The 17665-nt window shown below is 44.2% G+C and overlaps 1 protein-coding gene across 1 annotated transcript in view; it reads right to left on the bottom strand.

The window, feature by feature from the left end:
- Nucleotides 1-17665, bottom strand: part of RBM33 (RNA binding motif protein 33) — a 138832-nt gene that overhangs the window by 79290 nt on the left and 41877 nt on the right. The window contains 1 exon segment of the mRNA XM_047095800.1: nucleotides 398-569. Within this exon segment, the coding sequence (XP_046951756.1) occupies nucleotides 398-569 (172 nt within the window).

The following is a 17665-nucleotide window of genomic DNA, read 5'->3' as shown; positions in this document are numbered from 1 at the left end:
TGTCTAGTCCTGAATTAGCCCTAGCAACCTCGTGGTCTCAAGAGGGGTCAAAGGGCCGTCCCCACACACCTTCCCAGAGCCGGCCAGGAACTGTGTAACATGCACGAGAGTGGGTCTAGGCCATCGACTCCAAAAGAAAAGCTATTAAAAAAATAAGCAATCAAATATTTTATTCAAACATTTTTAATCCAGAAAACAGTCATTTTTGTAGAATGACTTTTACAGCACCATAACTCAGCTCTAACCTCACACAGACCATCCACTCTCTGGACGGCCATGCATAATAATCTATAAAGTCAAAAAAAAATTTTTTAACCTATTTAACTAATCATAATAGTACTATGGAGGAAGTTGAAATGGGAGTGAAGAAGGATGGGAGACAGACAAAAAAAGTTACCCAAAGTTTCTGGAATGTTCCTTCTCTCTCTAGTTACATCTGAGAGCCTAATAATTGTTCCTTCTTTCCTTTCAGTTTTGAACCGCAATCGTCCAGATTCTTCATCATCATCATCTTCCTCGTCGGATTCTTCTTTTACGTCCTTCTGTAGCTCCAAAGTCTCCATACCTCCCTACAATGCAGACACACAAAACAAAAACGGAGACTGAGTTCACATTCTTTTGAATTAAACACTGAAGCCTGATTTTATATATATAAGGTTCTTTATATTTCAGATGTAAAGATGCTGCAAAATGTTCTGTCACAAGGCCATGTGAAACCCTAAACCGATACGAGAAACAAATGATCTCAAACATTAAAAAACACGTTGGAAAGAGTTCAATTCTGGCTTGTAATTAACAGACAAACCCTATATATACTGTTACTTCTACTTCTGAGAGAAAACTCGCAAATTTCTAAAGTCCCTGCTGGCCTCAAGTCTGACCCAGACGCCAGCAAAAGTCCATGTATTCCTTAAACCAACACTGGAGCTTTAAGACTTTTGGGCACATGTCCCCCTGTGGAACTTACACTCCAGGAGAACCCACTCCTTTCCGGTCACACAGGCTCGATGCTTCCGGTAACTCCTGACCCCATCTGCCATGATTTCCAAACCTGTTGTTACGTTGCTTAGTTTTTCCAGCCTCCACCTGCTTCCCCCCTGCGCTCTCACCCTAGTGCTTCACTCCACCATCCAGGGTCTGCATCGCCGCCTCTGGCCCAGATTTTACTGCAACAACACAACTTTTTTTTTTTTTTCCCAGTCACACTGAAACCAGCTTTTATCTCCTATTTTATTATGTCAGTATTCCCACAAAAATACTGCCTAATCTGGTCCCAACTGAAAGTCATTTCTTCATCAACAATTCTTCATCACAAATGTTCCTTTTATGCCACTGATCACTTTTGACCTTTTACTTGGTCTCAGTGACCTACTGGGAGAGAATAAGACAGGCACTTATTGAGTGCCAGGTTCACACAAATGCTTTTTGTAAACACAAGAAAACATAATTTGCCCCTCGATTCTCATGATTCGTTATTTTAAATGTGCTTTACTCTTAACAGAAACAAAAATGAACTGCCTCATTAGAAAATGCACAAGAGGGGCGCCTGGGTGGCGCAGTCGGTGAAGCGTCCGACTTCAGCCAGGTCACGATCTCGCGGTCCGTGAGTTCGAGCCCCGCGTCGGGCTCTGGGCTGATGGCTCGGAGCCTGGAGCCTGTTTCCGATTCTGTGTCTCCCTCTCTCTCTGCCCCTCCCCCGTTCATGCTCTGTCTCTCTCTGTCCCAAAAATAAATAAACGTTGAAAAAAAAATTTTTTTTTTAAAAAGAAAATGCACAAGAAAAAATTTAACATAAACCCAAAAGACAACTGTTTTATATTCTCCTCCCAACATTTTCCATGAAAAAAGGTCAACTACAAATGCACGTACTCACTGCTGTGAATACTGCAAGTCTCTACACACCTTCAGGAGTTCAAATGCCTGAAGATACAATGACGAATGTATGACTATATATTTTAAGCCTGATGACAGTGACGCTACCTTTCAGTACTCTGACATTTAGTATAGCACGGAATCTTAAAGCACCAAAGTCTTGGCATTTTGTCGGTTTGATATTTGATATTATTCCCGCCTTCCTGAATACCTGAAACCAATGAGTAACACTTGCGAAGGGCCCAGCTGGGCCTGGGCGGCACTCCGCTCCACTCAAGGGTAAGCTCACGGACAAAGTGCTCTTCTCCTCGTCAGTCCGTATGCTCCAGAGCAGTGCTTCTCAAATGTCATGTCCACACCCGTCACCGGGAACCCGGTTCTGATGCAGATCATGACTCCACAGGGGGGCCTGAGACTCTGAATTTCTAACATGCTCCACGTGAAGCCAACACGCTTCACAGACCATGCTTTTTGAGTAGCCAGGCCACAGAGGAGGGAAAGGAATGGCCACCAATAAAGCAAAGATTCCATTTATTACAAGAGTCATTCCTAATTCAACCATTAACGGTATTTCAGTTCAAAGACCTTCCAACCAGTTCAGTGCACACCATGACAATACGAAGCTAATAAAGGGTATTCTGCATCCAAATCTCCACCTAAGAAATCTCAAGAGAACAAGGATGACTGGAAAAGCCTTTCTTTGAAGCAAATCCTAAAACCCACCAACAAATCGAGTCTATGACCCAGCATTTCGCATTCCCAGGTATTTATCCAAGAGAAATGATCATTTATGTGCATGTAAAAACCTGTAGGAAAATATTTACAGCTCTCTTTTGGGTCAGCAAAACTGGATCAACAGTAAGTGAATGGACACATAAAGCGGGTCCATTCAATGCTCCTGAGCCCTAGCAAGGCATGAGCTACGGATAGACACCTGGGGTGACGTGGCAAAGGTGTGTGGGATGGGAGAGGCCAATCGCGATATACCGCGACAAGTCCGCTCACAGGACGTGCCCCAAGAGAAAACATTATACTGGTTGCCAGTGGTTAGAAACGGAGGGAAGGCAGGACTACAGAAGCACAGCATTAAGTTGGTTTTCTGAGCAATGGAATTTCTAGAACGCAAACTTGTGGTACAGGTGTCCAATTAAGCCGGGAACTACATCAAGGACTACACAAGCCCTGAAGTGGCTTCGCCTGCCTCAACTACAGTGCATTTGACAACCTTCACTAAACTGGACTCGTGCCTTCAGGCACTGGTTACTGCCTCTTACTCTAAATACTGGGCTCAAAAAAAAGAAAAGGAAAAAACCATCTCTTTTAGCCATATGATTTACAGAATTAAATAGCCAATCTACCAAAATGCTGACTTTCTGGACAGTTTTTGACAAGGACTATCTAGTATTCCATTCATAGGAAGGGTGGTGTTGGGTGACAAACAATAATCAAGTTATCTTAAAATTTTATTGTACAAGAAGTTAAATAATTGTGTATCTGTGATCTTATTAGGCTCTGCCAAAAGTACTCAGAGGTTTAATTTTAGCTACTTAATTATGATGAAAAGCTGAAAGCCATAATTGTGACTCTTAGCAGAGGGCACACATTAAAACCACTGTGAAAGCTCTTCAGAGACAGACAAGTCAGAATCTGATCACATTCCGCTGTCCCTTGAACCACACAGGTGGGAAATGCACAGGTCCACGTATATGTGGATTTATTGGATAAATACGGTACTATCAACAGATCTTCCTTATGGCCCAACGCGAGGCCTGAACTCACAACCTTGAGATGAAGACCTGAGCTGAAATCAAGAGTCAGGTGTTTAACCGAATGAGCGACCCAGGTGCCCCTCCTTAAGATGTTCTTAATAACATCTCTTTCCTCCAGCTTGCTTTATTATTTATTATAGCATATAATACACATAACATATAAAATAGGTGCTAATCAACTACTTCTGTTACCAGTAAGGCACTTGGTAGCTAAGTTCTAGGGGATCCAAAAGTAAAAGTTACATGCAGATTTTTGACTGAGTGGGGACGAGCACCCCTAACCCCAGCATTGTTCAAGGGTCAACTGTATACGTAAACAATTAGAAAGTCGAATTCTGGCAAGACCCAGACCTGCATATTTTTTAAGCTCTCCAGCTAATTCTGAAATGAACCTGTGATCTCTCAGTGTCTTGAAAGAAAATTCAGTATTCGATCCCAAACCCAAGGGGAAAAAAACTGGCAGTTCTCTGAAACAGGGGTGGGGGGCTTGGGAGTTGGGGGGGTGGAGAAAAGTATACAGAACACTGTTTTTAAAAAAACTTCCCAGAAGTTTTTAATGCTTACAGAATATCTGATAGAGAATAATTCTTCATTATATCATGAAATACACATACAAATCAAATACAAATTCTGATTCTACCAACAGTGACAATTTACAAGTTGGAAAGATGGAGCAAACTGTGCAAAAATTGTTAAGAAAATTACAGACCCATATCCTTCATAAATACAGACACAAAATTCCTTAAAACAATACAAGCACATGGAATCCAGCAAAATATAAAAAGGAAAATACATCAGAACCAAGTGAGGTTTAGCAAGAGCCAGAAGCACAAGGCTGATTTAACATCCAAAACACTCAATTAACACATCTTGGAGATGAATTCCAGATTCCCTGCGGACAGCCCCCCTGCCCCAAGCCCTCCTCCGGAGGTGGAACTTCAGGCCTTCCCCACACCTTGCCAGGCGACCACGCACCCTTAGGGACTTGCCTCCAAAGAACAGAGCGGGGCAAAGGAAAGACAGCACTTTACAGACCTACCACCCACCATGGCAAACCTGACCCGACCACATGATCAAGGCTAACGCTGCCAGGGAGGTCCTGTACCCAGTGGTGCGACGGAGGAGAAGGGCATCGGACCTCTGTGATATTCTCTCCAAAATCCCTGAACTCCAGTCTAATCATGAGGAAAATACCAGACAGGCCCAGACTGCACACAGTCTACAGGATACCTGGCCAGGTCACCTCTTTAGACTGTCACAAACACAAGTCGAAAGTTGTGAAACACAAGGAAAGACTGACAAACTAACACAGACCGGAGGAGACACAACAGTGTGGTCCCCTGGACCGGATCCCGGAACGGAAAGAAGTCATTAATAACTAAAAATTTGTGTAATGGAAATAAAGTCTGGAGTATTGTTAATATAGTTTTTTAAAAAAGTCAATTTAATTCACATTAATAAACGAAAGGATAAAAGCCACAGGAGTATCTCGACAGATGCAGGAAAAGCACTGACAAAATCCAACACCCATGTCTCACGTTTAAAAGAGTCTCAGCAAACTAGATACAGAAAAGAGCTTCTTCAATCTGATGAAAACAAAGCAAGCCAAACAAAGCTTCAGTGAGCTTGTATTACGTACTTCGTGGGACATCAAACACTTCCCCTGCCATCAAGAACCAGGCAAGAATGAGTGGCTCCAGTATTTCTACTCCACATAGCACTAGAGGCCAGGGAGGTCAAAGACATAATAGGGCAGGTCGGAAATGAAGAATTAAAGTGTGTCAATTAATAGCAACATGATTATTAAGGTATCAGTTTTCCCCCAATTCCATGGAAAGATACAAAGCATTCTCTACCAAAATCCCAATCAGATTTTTAATAGGTATTGGCAAATCAGTTACAGAATTTACACGGAAATCCGAAAGATCTAGAATAGCCGAAACAGTCTTGAAAAGGAAGACAAAACTGGTGGATTTACACTACCTGATTTCATGCTACAGTAATCAAGACAGTGGAACACCAGCAAGGGAATAAGAAAGGTTCCAGAAAGAGACACAAACTTAAATGGTTGATTAATTCCCAATACAAGCACTAAGGCAATGCAGTGGGGACAAATAATGGTGCAACAATCAGGGGCACATACAGAAAAAAGTGAGCCTCATTCACACACACACACACACACACACACACACACACACGTCTCAGTTGCGATAGATCAGAGACCTAAAGTACAAACAGCTAACATTACAGAGCTTCCAGAAGAAAACACAGGCTAGTATCTTTGCAGCTCCGGGGTAGACAAAGATTTCTTGGGCCGCAGAATTACCTGGCCTTCGTCAAAACGCAATTTTCTGCTCATGACAAGGCACCTTCAAGAAAATTGTAACACGAGCCACAGTCTCAGAGAAAATATTCACTATACACATAAACGTCTATCTGGATGGAAACACCTATCTGTCAAGACATACAGGGGCGCCTGGGTGGCGCAGTCGGTTAAGCGTCCGACTTCAGCCAGGTCACGATCTCGCGGTCCGTGAGTTCGAGCCCCGCGTCGGGCTCTGGGCTGATGGCTCGGAGCCTGGAGCCTGTTTCCGATTCTGTGTCTCCCTCTCTGTCTCTGCCCCTCCCCCGTTCATGCTCTGTCTCTCTCTGTCCCAAAAATAAATAAACGTTGAAAAAAAAAAAAATTAAAAAAAAAAAAAAAGACATACAGACAGTAGGCGTATAAATGTTCCACGTGGAGCAGGCAGATGGAGACAACACACACGTGCGCACAGACGACACATACTCTCCGTGTGGAGCAGAGAGACAAAAATTGAGAAGACAACCCATGTTTTTAAAAGACTAAAAACGGACACAAAGAAGATACAGAAGTCCAACGGGCACAAGGAGTGGCACTCAACATCCTTAGTTAGCAAAGGAACACACACTTAAGTCATGATGACACAACCAGTCCAAGGACTAAGCGGAAGGCAGACAGTGCCAAGTGACGGAGAACGGAGACTCTCAGGCACGAGCACCGGGAGTACAAAATGAAACGGCCACTCTGCGAAACCATGTGGTGGTTTCTTCTAGAATTCAACATATCTCTACCCTGTCTCAGTAATTCCATTCCTAGATAACACCAAGGAACATGAAAAGATATAGCCACTGGCAGATGTGTAAGAAACTCTTTATATTACTTTACTCATGATTAAAAAAAAAGGAAACCCAAGTATCTATTTATTATTGGGACAATGAACAAATATGGTACACTCACAAGACGGGATGAACTACCGACATACACAACTACCTGGATGAGTCTCCAAAACGTTCTGTTAAACAAAAGAAGCTAGATGCAGAGTCAACCTTACATATGACAGGGCTACATTTCTATGAAGCTCTAGAAGAGGAAAGACTGATTTCAGGCGACAAATACGAAACGCCGTTTGCCTCTGGGGAGCCAGGACTGACCAGAAAAGAAAGAAGAAGGAATCTTCTGGGGTCACAGAACTGCTTCTTACAAAGGAAGACGGTAACTGGAAAAAACGCGTCTCAAAACACCGAACCGCACGCGTCAGATCTGTGTCTGCCGCTGAACACGAACGGGACCACAGTTTTCACAGGAAGTATGCGACGCCGTGCAAAGATGTTTGCGGACTTCCCTCATCACTTCTCGTAGACACGAAAACAGTACCTAAACCGGCAAGCCCGTTTACGCCGTGTTTGAAGACCACGGCCCGAGTGGCACCGAGGCGGCCAGAGAATGAGGCGGGCTTGGCGGTCATCTTCGTAGTTCTGTCTTTCTCACTTGATGCAAGGACAGTGACTTCTTCGTCCTAACCAGGCAAGAACGTTCGGTAAATAAAAGGAGCCGCCTAAAGTAGGCTTCTCCGTCCAAGTCCCTCTCCGGTTCCGTAACTCAGCCTCTACTAGGTACTCAAACGCAGCTCCTGGAATGCGGTCTTCCGAAGAGCTGCAAACCGCCTCCTCGCCTCGGCAGAGGCCGCAGGACTGCCCGGGGCGGGGCCGTCAACACCCTGCAGACACTGAAGGAAATGGATGAAAAAGCCAGAGACCCCGCCAAACGGGCAGGGGCAGGAACACGGTGCGGCGGCTGACTGCAAGTGTCACTCCTCCCGGAGGGCTCTGTGAGCGACAGGCTCCGAAAACAAAAGGCACGACGGCAGCGCACAGCGCACGACCCCTACCTTTCAACACCTCAAGCAGCATCGCACCCACATGCTCCCAGTAAAGATCTTGTAGACGGACTCTACTTTCAGAAAGAAAACAAGCCCCAGATCCGTGTCACGAGGGGAGAGACCAGCACATGTCCTGCCTCCAAGAAGGACCATTGAAAGTCCTGACAGCGAAGAACATTACAAAGAATTTTCAGTCAGTACAAAACAAGCAACGTAAACAGGGTAAACTTCAACCACCGGGACAGAAGGACAGGAAAGTAAATATACTGAAAAATATGTTACAGGGGCGCCTGGGTGGCTCAGTCGGTTGAGCGTCCGACTTCAGCTCAGGTCGTGATCTCACGGTCTGTGAGTTTGAGCCCCACGTCGGGCTCTGTGCTGACAGCTTGGAGCCCGGAGCCTGCTTTGGATTCTGTGTCTCCCTCTCTCTCTGTCCCTTCCCCGCTCATGCTCTCTGTGTCTCAAAAATGAATAAATGTTAAAAAAAATTTTTTTAAATATGTTACAAATACAAATACAGTAAATATAAAAATACAAACGTACTAAAAACACTTAAAAAATATATTAAGCAACATAAATAAGGCAAACTTCAACCAACCATCAGGGACAAAAGAATAAAGTATATGTATGAGTGACTTTTTAAAAATACTTTCAAATATTGGGGCACCTGAGTGGCTCAGTCGGTTGAGCCTCCCACTTCAGCTCGGGTCATGATCTCGTGGTCCGTGAGTTCGAGCCCCACGTCGGGCTCTGTGCTGACGGCTCAGAGCCTGGAGCTGCTTTGGATTCTGTGTCTCCCTCTCTCTCTGCCCCTCCCCCACTCATGCTCTGTCTCTGTCTCAGAAATAAACATTAAAAAGAATTTTTTAATACTTTCAAATACTAAATTTAAAATTAAATTATGGAATACAGAGCTTAAAAGAAAAGAAAGCAAATACTATACCTCCCAACAGATAGCATTAAAAAAAAAAAAGAGTATTTAATCTGGATGAGACTTTACTTTCTGTTCTATAAAAAGATTCATACTGAAATCCACCCTTAGGATGTTTCATGTGAGAATTAACAACAACTAGAAATCACAGGAGTTAACAAATGCAATCTGGTTCTTTGCCTTACACATTCCAGGGTCAAAATTTTAACCATCTTATTTTCCCCACTTCTAAAAGTTATTTTGGTCATAGCAAAAATATTTCAAAACATTTGGGGTACAGGGGCACCTGGGTGGCTCAGTTAAGCAGCCGACTCTTGAGTTCAGCTCAGGTTAAGATCTCCTGGTTGTGAGTTCGAGCCCTCATAGGGCTCCGTGCTCAGGGCAGAGCCCACTTCGGATCCTCTATCTCCCTCTCTCTGCCCCTCCCCCCCCACGCCCACCCCCATCCCCGTGTGCTCACTCTCTTGCTCTCGCTCTCTCTCTCTCTCGCTCTGTGTCACACACACACACACACAAATAAATGTTAAAAATTTTTAAATAAAACACTTGGGATACAAAGTATCAAATAAGCCCACCATCTAGAGGTAAGTAACCACTATCACCATTTTTTATCTCTCCATTCGGATGTTGAGAGTCTCACACCCACGCGCACACACTCAGATGGAGGAATCGTATCATCTTGGTCTTTTTCCTTTACACGCCCAACAGAGAGCCAGGGCACCCTCTGGTAAACCTACAGCCCCCATCATTTAACCCTCTAGAAAAACCTACTACGTTGGTTCCATTTACTCTCAAGGCTGCAAACGAAGAGCCAGAGTACACATCTTTGAACACATCTTCAATGGACTCTCTCAGATGACTTCGTCAAGGAGGAATTATTGAGCCAAAGAACTTGAAGGCTTTCGATACCGTCAAGAACAGTGAAGGGTGTGTGATTCACCCTTCTTGCAAGCTAATGAGGTCGCCGGCCACTGTTCCACGGAGGCAGCGAGAGGACGTGAGACCCTGGTCACAGCTGAGGACAACGCATTACTCTGACCCAGAGCAGTGGCATTTTGGGGCCAGCTCCCTGAGCCGATTCCCTGTGCACCCTGTGAACGCAGGGCGCTGTGTTACAGGACACGGGAGGGACGCAGAGTTTAGCCCCCCCCCCCCCCCCGCCCAGTGTGTTCTAATGAGCAGAAAGCACATCTGCCCCTGGTTCTTCAGGAAGACGCTCCGTCTCTAAATCCGTGTGCCGCACAAACATCCGTGAACAGACGGCTGACGACAAAGGTGCAGCCAGCTTCGCTCGCCAAATATGCAGACACGAGAGACCTTGGAAGACAGACCCCTGGCAGTTAACATTTCTGAAATGTCCCCCAACTGAATGAGACTATATCTGACCAATAATCTTGATTTTTGCCAGTATTAAAAAAGGTTAAAATTATCAGTTTTCATGTTATTTTACTGAATATATTTTACATACTTAATGCTCATTTGCTTACCTAATTTTTGGATTACTTTCTCATATTATTTAGTCTTCTTTCTATAGGAGAGCTCATCTGTATATATTGAGTATACTTAACTCTTACATACTGAATATATTAACTTTACTGACTATATTAATTTTTAGGCTCACATGTAAATATTTCCCCACATTTGTCATGTGTCTGAACTTCTTCACGGTGTTTTGGAGTACTTATATATAATCAAGTCACTCTTTTCCCTTATGACTTAAAAAAGCCTTATTTACCGGGGCGCCGGGTGGCTCAGTTAGGTGTCTGACTTCAGCTTAGGTCATGATCTCATGGTTCATGGGTTCGAGTCTCACGTCCGGCTCTGTGCTGACAGCTCAGAGCCTGGAGCTGCTTCAGATTCTGTGTCTCCCTCTCTCTCTGCCCCTCCCCCACCTCCCTCCCTCCCTCCCTCTCTCTCTCAAAAATAAATAAACTTAAAAAAAAAAAAAATAAAGGGGCGCCTGGGTGGCTCAGTCACTTAAGCGTCCGACTTCAGCTCGGGTCAAGATCTCATGGTCTGTGAGTTCGAGCCCCACGTCCGGCTCTGTGCCGACAGCTCAGAGCCTGGAGCTGCTTCAGATTCTGTGTCTCCCTCTCTCTCTGCCGCTCCCCTGCTCACACTTGGGTCTCTCTCGATCTCACTCAAAAATAGATACTTAAAACAAAAAAAGGCCCTATTACCATGAGTAGAAAGTAATAACCAAGACAACTTGGTGCTCAATTTTCCACATTTTCTATCATGTCCTTAATAATAAAACTCCTAATTTTGACTGGACACGCTGTCACCTAACAAAACACCATATTCACCAGTCTCCCTTGCTGTGAGTTACAGCCACGTGCCTAAGGCATAACTCAAGAGACATTTATGAAGTGTCGTAGGAGAACTCAGGAATGTATCTTCAAAGGGCGAGCAGGGTCCCTCTGTTCAGTCTTCCTGCAATCAATCCACTTTTTGGATGTAGACCGTGGTAAAAACAGCAGCCCTAGAACATACCATGGAAGTCTAGAAGTCTGGGTACCTGATTACCCAGTGAGGTCTACACCAGATCTGAAACACCTTGTGGAATTTTTTGACATTAGTGAAAAATAAACCTCTTAATATTTGCTGAGTATTCTCTTCTGCAGGTAAGCCTAAGGCCATTAGGTCACCATTATTAAAGTGTTTTCTTCTGGGGAGACTGGGTGGCTTAGTCGGGTAAGCATCTGACTTTGGCTCAAGTCATGATCTCATGGTTTGTGAGTTGGAGCCCCACATCAGCTCTGTGCTGACAGCCTGGAGCCTGGAGCCTGCTTCAGATCCTCTGTCCTCCTCTCTCTCTGCCCCTCCCCTACTCATGGTCGCTCACACTCTCTCTCTCTCAAAAATAAAACATTCGGAGCGGAGCGCCTGGGTGGTTCAGTCAGTTGAGCATCCGACTTCGGCTCAGGTCACGATCTCGCAGTTTGTGGGTTCGAGCCCCGCATCGGGCTCTGTGCCGACAGCTCAGAGCCTGGAGCCTGCTTCGGATTCTGTGTCTCCCTCTCTCTGACCCTTCCCCGCTCATGCTCTGTCTCTCTCTGTCTCTCAAAGATGAATAAACGTTAAAAAAAAAAAAGTTAAACATTTTAAAAAAATGCTTTCTTCCAATACGTTTACAATTTGACATGTGTATATCTATGTGTGTAAGTGTATGTTTGGCTGTTTTTTACACGGAAATATTTAGTCAATCTGAGAGCCATATTGGTATAAGGTGTAAGGGAAGAATCTAACTTTTCCCCAATTTAAGCCTTTAAGTATGTCTGAGATACTCTGTCATATTAATACACACATTAGGAGTTCATTTCCTTTACGAAAATGCTCCTCCAAAGACATCTCTCTCTTCAGAAGATACTTGAAAATGGAAGGCAAGATTACCGTTTTTTAAAAAACAACCGTTTTTTAAGATTGTAATGGGGGCGCCTGGGTGGCGCAGTCGGTTAAGCGCCCGACTTCAGCCAGGTCACGATCTCACGGTCTGTGAGTTCGAGCCCTGCGTCAGGCTCTGGGCTGATGGTTCGGAGCCTGGAGCCTGTTTCCGATTCTGTGTTTCCCTCTCTCTCTGCCCCTCCCCCGTTCATGCTCCGTCTCTGTCTGTCCCAAAAATAAATAAAAACGTTGAAAAAAAAAATTAAAAAAAAAAAAAAAGATTGTAATGAACACAATTCAGCAATTACAGTCTGAAATATCTAGATCTACGAGTACAAAAGGCAGTTCTGGAAGTCCCCAGGCAATGGTAACACCCGTTATCCTTTGACTGCTTTCAACAACAGTACTTCGTATCTCCAGAGAGCATCTGAAGATTAAAATCCACAAAAGCTTTTCTCATTCTAAAATATGCCACAAACACAATATATTACCACTGAAAAGACTATTACCTAAAATACTGAAAGAATAAATTATAGACAAAAATCAATTAAATTAATTTTCCGAATTCAAAATACCACCAACTAACAAATGGGACATGAGCTAATGGGTGTCCCTCTAAACGATTCAGCACTCGGAATGCTTTCTGCAGCCCCCTATCTGCCCTTCCTCTTCTCTCCTCTCGTGGCGTCTTAAAGAGTTCCTTCCCGGACGTGTTTAGCCTGAACACCCCTCCCTGGTCTGACCGAGGCTGGCTCCAAGCTCTCTACCAGGCACTGTGGTGGACACGACCCACAGACATCTCTGGTTTCCCTGGACCTTGGTGCGGTGGCTCGTTACTGCCAGAACAGAGCAGTCCTAAGTAGGGGAACCACCTCTAATTTAACATCTCTTTTAGCTTTGTCTTGGTTCCTTGTCCTGGTTCCTTTTACAAGTGCAGAATGTGAGTAAAGAGTTCATCACACTATTCTTCTATCTTTTCTCTAAGTTTCAAATTATTTCAAATAGCAAGAGACAGAAAGCACAAAAGGAAAAATCACATTTAGCGTGTCAGAGAGGAGAAAAGAGTATGTATCGGAAAGTGTCCACAGCACGCACGTTCATATACTCTATCACAGCGCTGTGTCAGGGAAAAGAAAGGGTAAATAAAATGTTTTATATAGTGAGTTTCTAAAGCACTGGCATAAGACCTAAAGTAAATGACCTAAGCCAGGGAAATATCACTTTTCGTGATCTTTTGGGAAAAGGAGGGGAAAGAGTATTAAGGAAAATAACTAAGGAAAAAAAGCATTAATAAGGAAAAAAAGTTTTAAAACCAACAGGTCCTAAGGCTACAGAATGATTTTGTGGCTTACGTGCTTGGCCCACAGGACAAGTTCTAAGGTTGGAACACAGAAGCTATGAAACCCAATGCCTTATGCCACCTCTATTCACCCAAATGACATCCATTTTTCAGACTACTCCATGGGTTACTTCTTCCGTAAAGCCTCAACGCCTGCCCACCCACTTTCCCAACTGGCTCCAAGACACCCTCAGCAACCAGAGGGCCCGTCCGTCTGTGAGCTTGTGAAGCAGGGGTCTGAGCCTCCGCTGGGAAGCTTCACTTCTATGTTTACATCACACGAATCTGCCCACATTCCTTCCCTCCCCCGTATTAAGCTACACGTTGAGCACAGGGACCAAGCTTCCCAACCATCCTTGTTTCTTCAGCACCTGAGACAGCACCTAAACACGGGGGACCCACAAGTATTCTTTTCATAATGGTTCTGACTAACGAACGTGAACTAATTTAAAATGATTACAGCACCCCTTTCAAAGCACTAACACATACATCACATTTTTTAAAGATCTCTACCCACGCCCCCCTCAAACATTTAAAATATTCTAACACTTAAAGGGCAAACAGCTAAATGGAAAGAAATCACAGCTCACCAGAACTCACCACCCAAAAGACTTGAGAAAGGTCAGGCTTTTTACTACACTCATCGTTCAAAGAAGAGATGCATCTATCAACTTTTCGCTAATGCCAAAAAGATGGCTCATTTTAAATCTGGAAGGAAAAAAAACCACCAAAATTTTGGGCTCTTTTTAAAAGACGAGCAAATACCTCTTCCGGTTCAGGAGCAACCTGGCGGTCAGTGATCTCATTTAATTCATCTTCAGCAACACAGTCTTCCTGCTCTTGGAGCCCGTGCTGCCCACAAGCCTGCAAGTATTCTCCATCCTGACAGCCGTTAGAGAGAAAGTAAGTTTTTCTCATATAGCTTTGGGTTTTTACAAGCACTTTTCATCTTCAGCACTCATGCTTAATTATTTTGGCAGATTTTACTACGGCTATTGCCCGACTAAGCAGAGAGCACCCAGCACAAACACAGAATGCGCCCTCCCCTGTGTTCATGAGGACGGAGTGCAGTACGCTAGCCCGGTCGCTGAGCTTAGTGACATAGCTCTGCTTCAAATCCAAGCGCCCTGATAATTAGCGCTACTTAAAATGAGCGCGAAAGAAAAGTCTTCTTAAAAACAACGTGCATATGCTCACACAGCGCAGCTCAGCAGCAGTAAGGGGGCTGAAATCATGCGAAACTTGAACCATTTTTACGGCAATAGAAAGCAACAAAAGTGTGAACCATTCAACTCAACACAAGAGCTTTATCAGCAATCACATTAGAACTTGTTTCTCCATCAGCCCATCCCTTGAATTAAACGGGTGACTCCAGCTTTGTAGGAAATGGAAGGGGCATGTCAGCAGGCAGGCGTCCCTTGAAGGGCATATGGAGGGAAGCAGACAAGCTGGCTAAAGACAATTCGAGAGAAAGAAGGGTTCCTGCAGACATCACCAAGTAACAAGGACATCTGATCCTATGCAGAGAGCAGAACTTCCCAGTGTGCCTGGTCACTGGCTGAAATGCACAGTGGGTGGTTCCAAGACAAACAACCAAGAGTGAGCACGGACAGAACCCGAACACACTCCTGTGGAGTAGACAAGAGCCGCACCTAGAACGCCCAAAGAAAGTAGCTGTATTCAAGATGAGACACCATCTGAGACCCCACAAATGTCTCTGAGACTATCTGAACACACTGCGTTTTACTCTCCAGAAGAAACTGTTCGCATCCTAGCAAAAAGAGAAACTGGCACCACCCGCAAGTCACTGACAGCACAACTGTCAGGTTTCAAATACAGCCAGACGATGGTACTGAAAATTTTCAGCTAACGTACAATGGAGAAGGGCCTATCTCACTGGATTCGCACCAAGAAACAACAACCTGCTACCCTTCCCATATACTATCAATTTGAAATTGTTTTTACAGAACAGTGTTTTCAGAAATCTCAATCTATGTTCATTTTAAAGGCTCTAAATGGATTGTGCTTAAAAGTATAAATCACCCAACAATTTTCTAATATTCTGTTAAATAATAAGCGATATAAACCTTTTCTTAATACAAGAGTACACGTTTTTAAATCAAATCCCAATTCACTCTCAAGATCAGCACTGGCGAAAACTCATAATACCTAAGGAACGTCTTGCTCTAGCTCTGTCTCAGAAATAAACATTAAAAAAATAAAAATTAAAAAAATAAAAATAAAAAAAGGGGGCGCCTGGGTCGCTCAGTCGGTTGAGCGTCCGACTTCAGCTCAGGTCATGATCTCGCAGTCTATGGGTTCGAGCCCCACGTCGGGCTCTGTGCTGATGGCTCAGAGCCTGGAATGTGCTTCAGATTCTGTGTCTCCCTCTCTCGCTGTCCCTCCCCCGCTCATGCTCGCTCGCGTGCGCTCTCTCTCTCTCTTTCTCTCTCTCTGGCAAGATAAATAAACGTTAAAAAAATTAGGGGCACCTGGGTGGCTCCATCGGTTAAGTGTCTGACTTCAGCTCGGGTCATGATCTCATGGTCTGTGAGTTCGAGCCCCACGTCGGGCTCTGTGCTGACAGCTCAGAGCCTGGAGCTGCTTCAGATTCTGTGTCTCCCTCTCTCTCTGCCCCTCCTCCACTCATGCTCTGTCTCTCTCTGTCGCAGAAATAAGTAAACATTTAAAAAAAAAAAAAAAAAACCTAAGGAACGTCTTACTATTGGGTATAACAGGAAAGAAAACCAGGATTGTTCTACCAACTTTTAAATGTGGACCTCAAGTTTCTTCATAAGTAAAAGTGTCCCTCCCAACTGTAAAATTCTGTGGCTTTGCGATTCCACAGTTAGTCCTTCCGTGTGATTTTAAGAGTAAGCCCAAAAAGACCAAATGTGCTCATGGTCTGCATGTCACAGAGTTCGAGTCTAGCTTGAGAAAACAAGTTAACAAATCCTAACCAGGACACAGGCCACAGCGAAATAAACCCTTTCATCAACTCAAATGCTACTGGGACACACAGGTATGCAATCTACTCCTGCATTAGTTCATCTAATCATGAATAATGAATTCACTGCGCACCACCAAAGGCCTGGGAAGCCAGGGAGCGGCCCCCTCCGCGGCAGAGTGGGAGCAGAGCAGGAGCAGCGCGCCTCGGTTCAAGGCCATCTAGGTCCTCGGTCCAAAGCAAAGGTAATGCCAGACTCCACCACAATGACAACTATGCAGAAACCAGCGATTTTAAAGAAACAGGGAAGAGAGAGAAAAGAATGGCCAAGGCTCTAAAGCTAGATGTCCCGAGGAGAGCTGACACTACCTCGCCTCGCCGTTAAGGCGTACGGCTCCCTGTGAAAATGTTAGGACACTTTCAGAAACTAAGCAAAACTGTTCGTGATTCTTTTGGTTTGAATCTTGAGTTGCCACATTGTTTTTCTTCTTGAGACCAGACTCATAGGTCACAAGACATTGGATAACTAAGTTGGAGTTTATACAACCAGGGGCCTAAATGCAGGTCTAGTTTGACAATGCAACACAAGAGAGGGAAAGTCCTCACGTGTGAGAATTCTCTTTATGACAAATTCTGCCAGAAGGCCACAGTGAGAAATCTCTCCTACGCGGCCAGGCACAGCTGTGCTGTCGAGCACTTTCCACACTGATCTGTTCCGCCAAGTTCTAAGTTCACAGAAGGCAGGGGCCATGCCTCATGTCTCATATTCTAGCAAAATGTGTGCCCCCAGTGCCCGGACATCAGTGGAGATTTGCTGAGCTGTTGAATTTACAAGGGAAAAGGACTCACATATGATTACCCAATCACCTTATCTTACCGACAAACAGTAGAAATAATAAAATGCTCTAATCAAGCGAATAACCGGCTACATTTTTAAAAGATCTTGGCTTAATTTTTAAGAAACATTTTAAATGTATAGTACCCCAACTTCAGACAGTCCACAAACACACCGGTAAGCCAGACAGCACCTGTCCACACAGTGAAGACTTCTTACTAAGCCAAACCATTACCGTTATCAAAAGAACAAGCACCCATGATGCCTTTTACATGCTTTGATTTACCAAAACTACAAACATGTTCCCATTAAGAGAAAGCATTCAAAAAGAATCAGATCTTAATAATAACTACTGAGATATATAAACACAATCATGATTAGGACTAAATACCCTAAGGTTCCACATA

Source organism: Lynx rufus, unplaced genomic scaffold, assembly GCF_022079265.1.
Source record: "Lynx rufus isolate CCGP_SWC_20201006 ecotype Redwood Valley unplaced genomic scaffold, mLynRuf1.p SCAF_4, whole genome shotgun sequence".
NCBI classification, from domain to species: domain Eukaryota; kingdom Metazoa; phylum Chordata; class Mammalia; order Carnivora; family Felidae; genus Lynx; species Lynx rufus.
The sequence above is the reverse complement of the archived record's forward strand: the minus strand, read 5'-3'. Positions and strand labels throughout refer to the sequence as shown.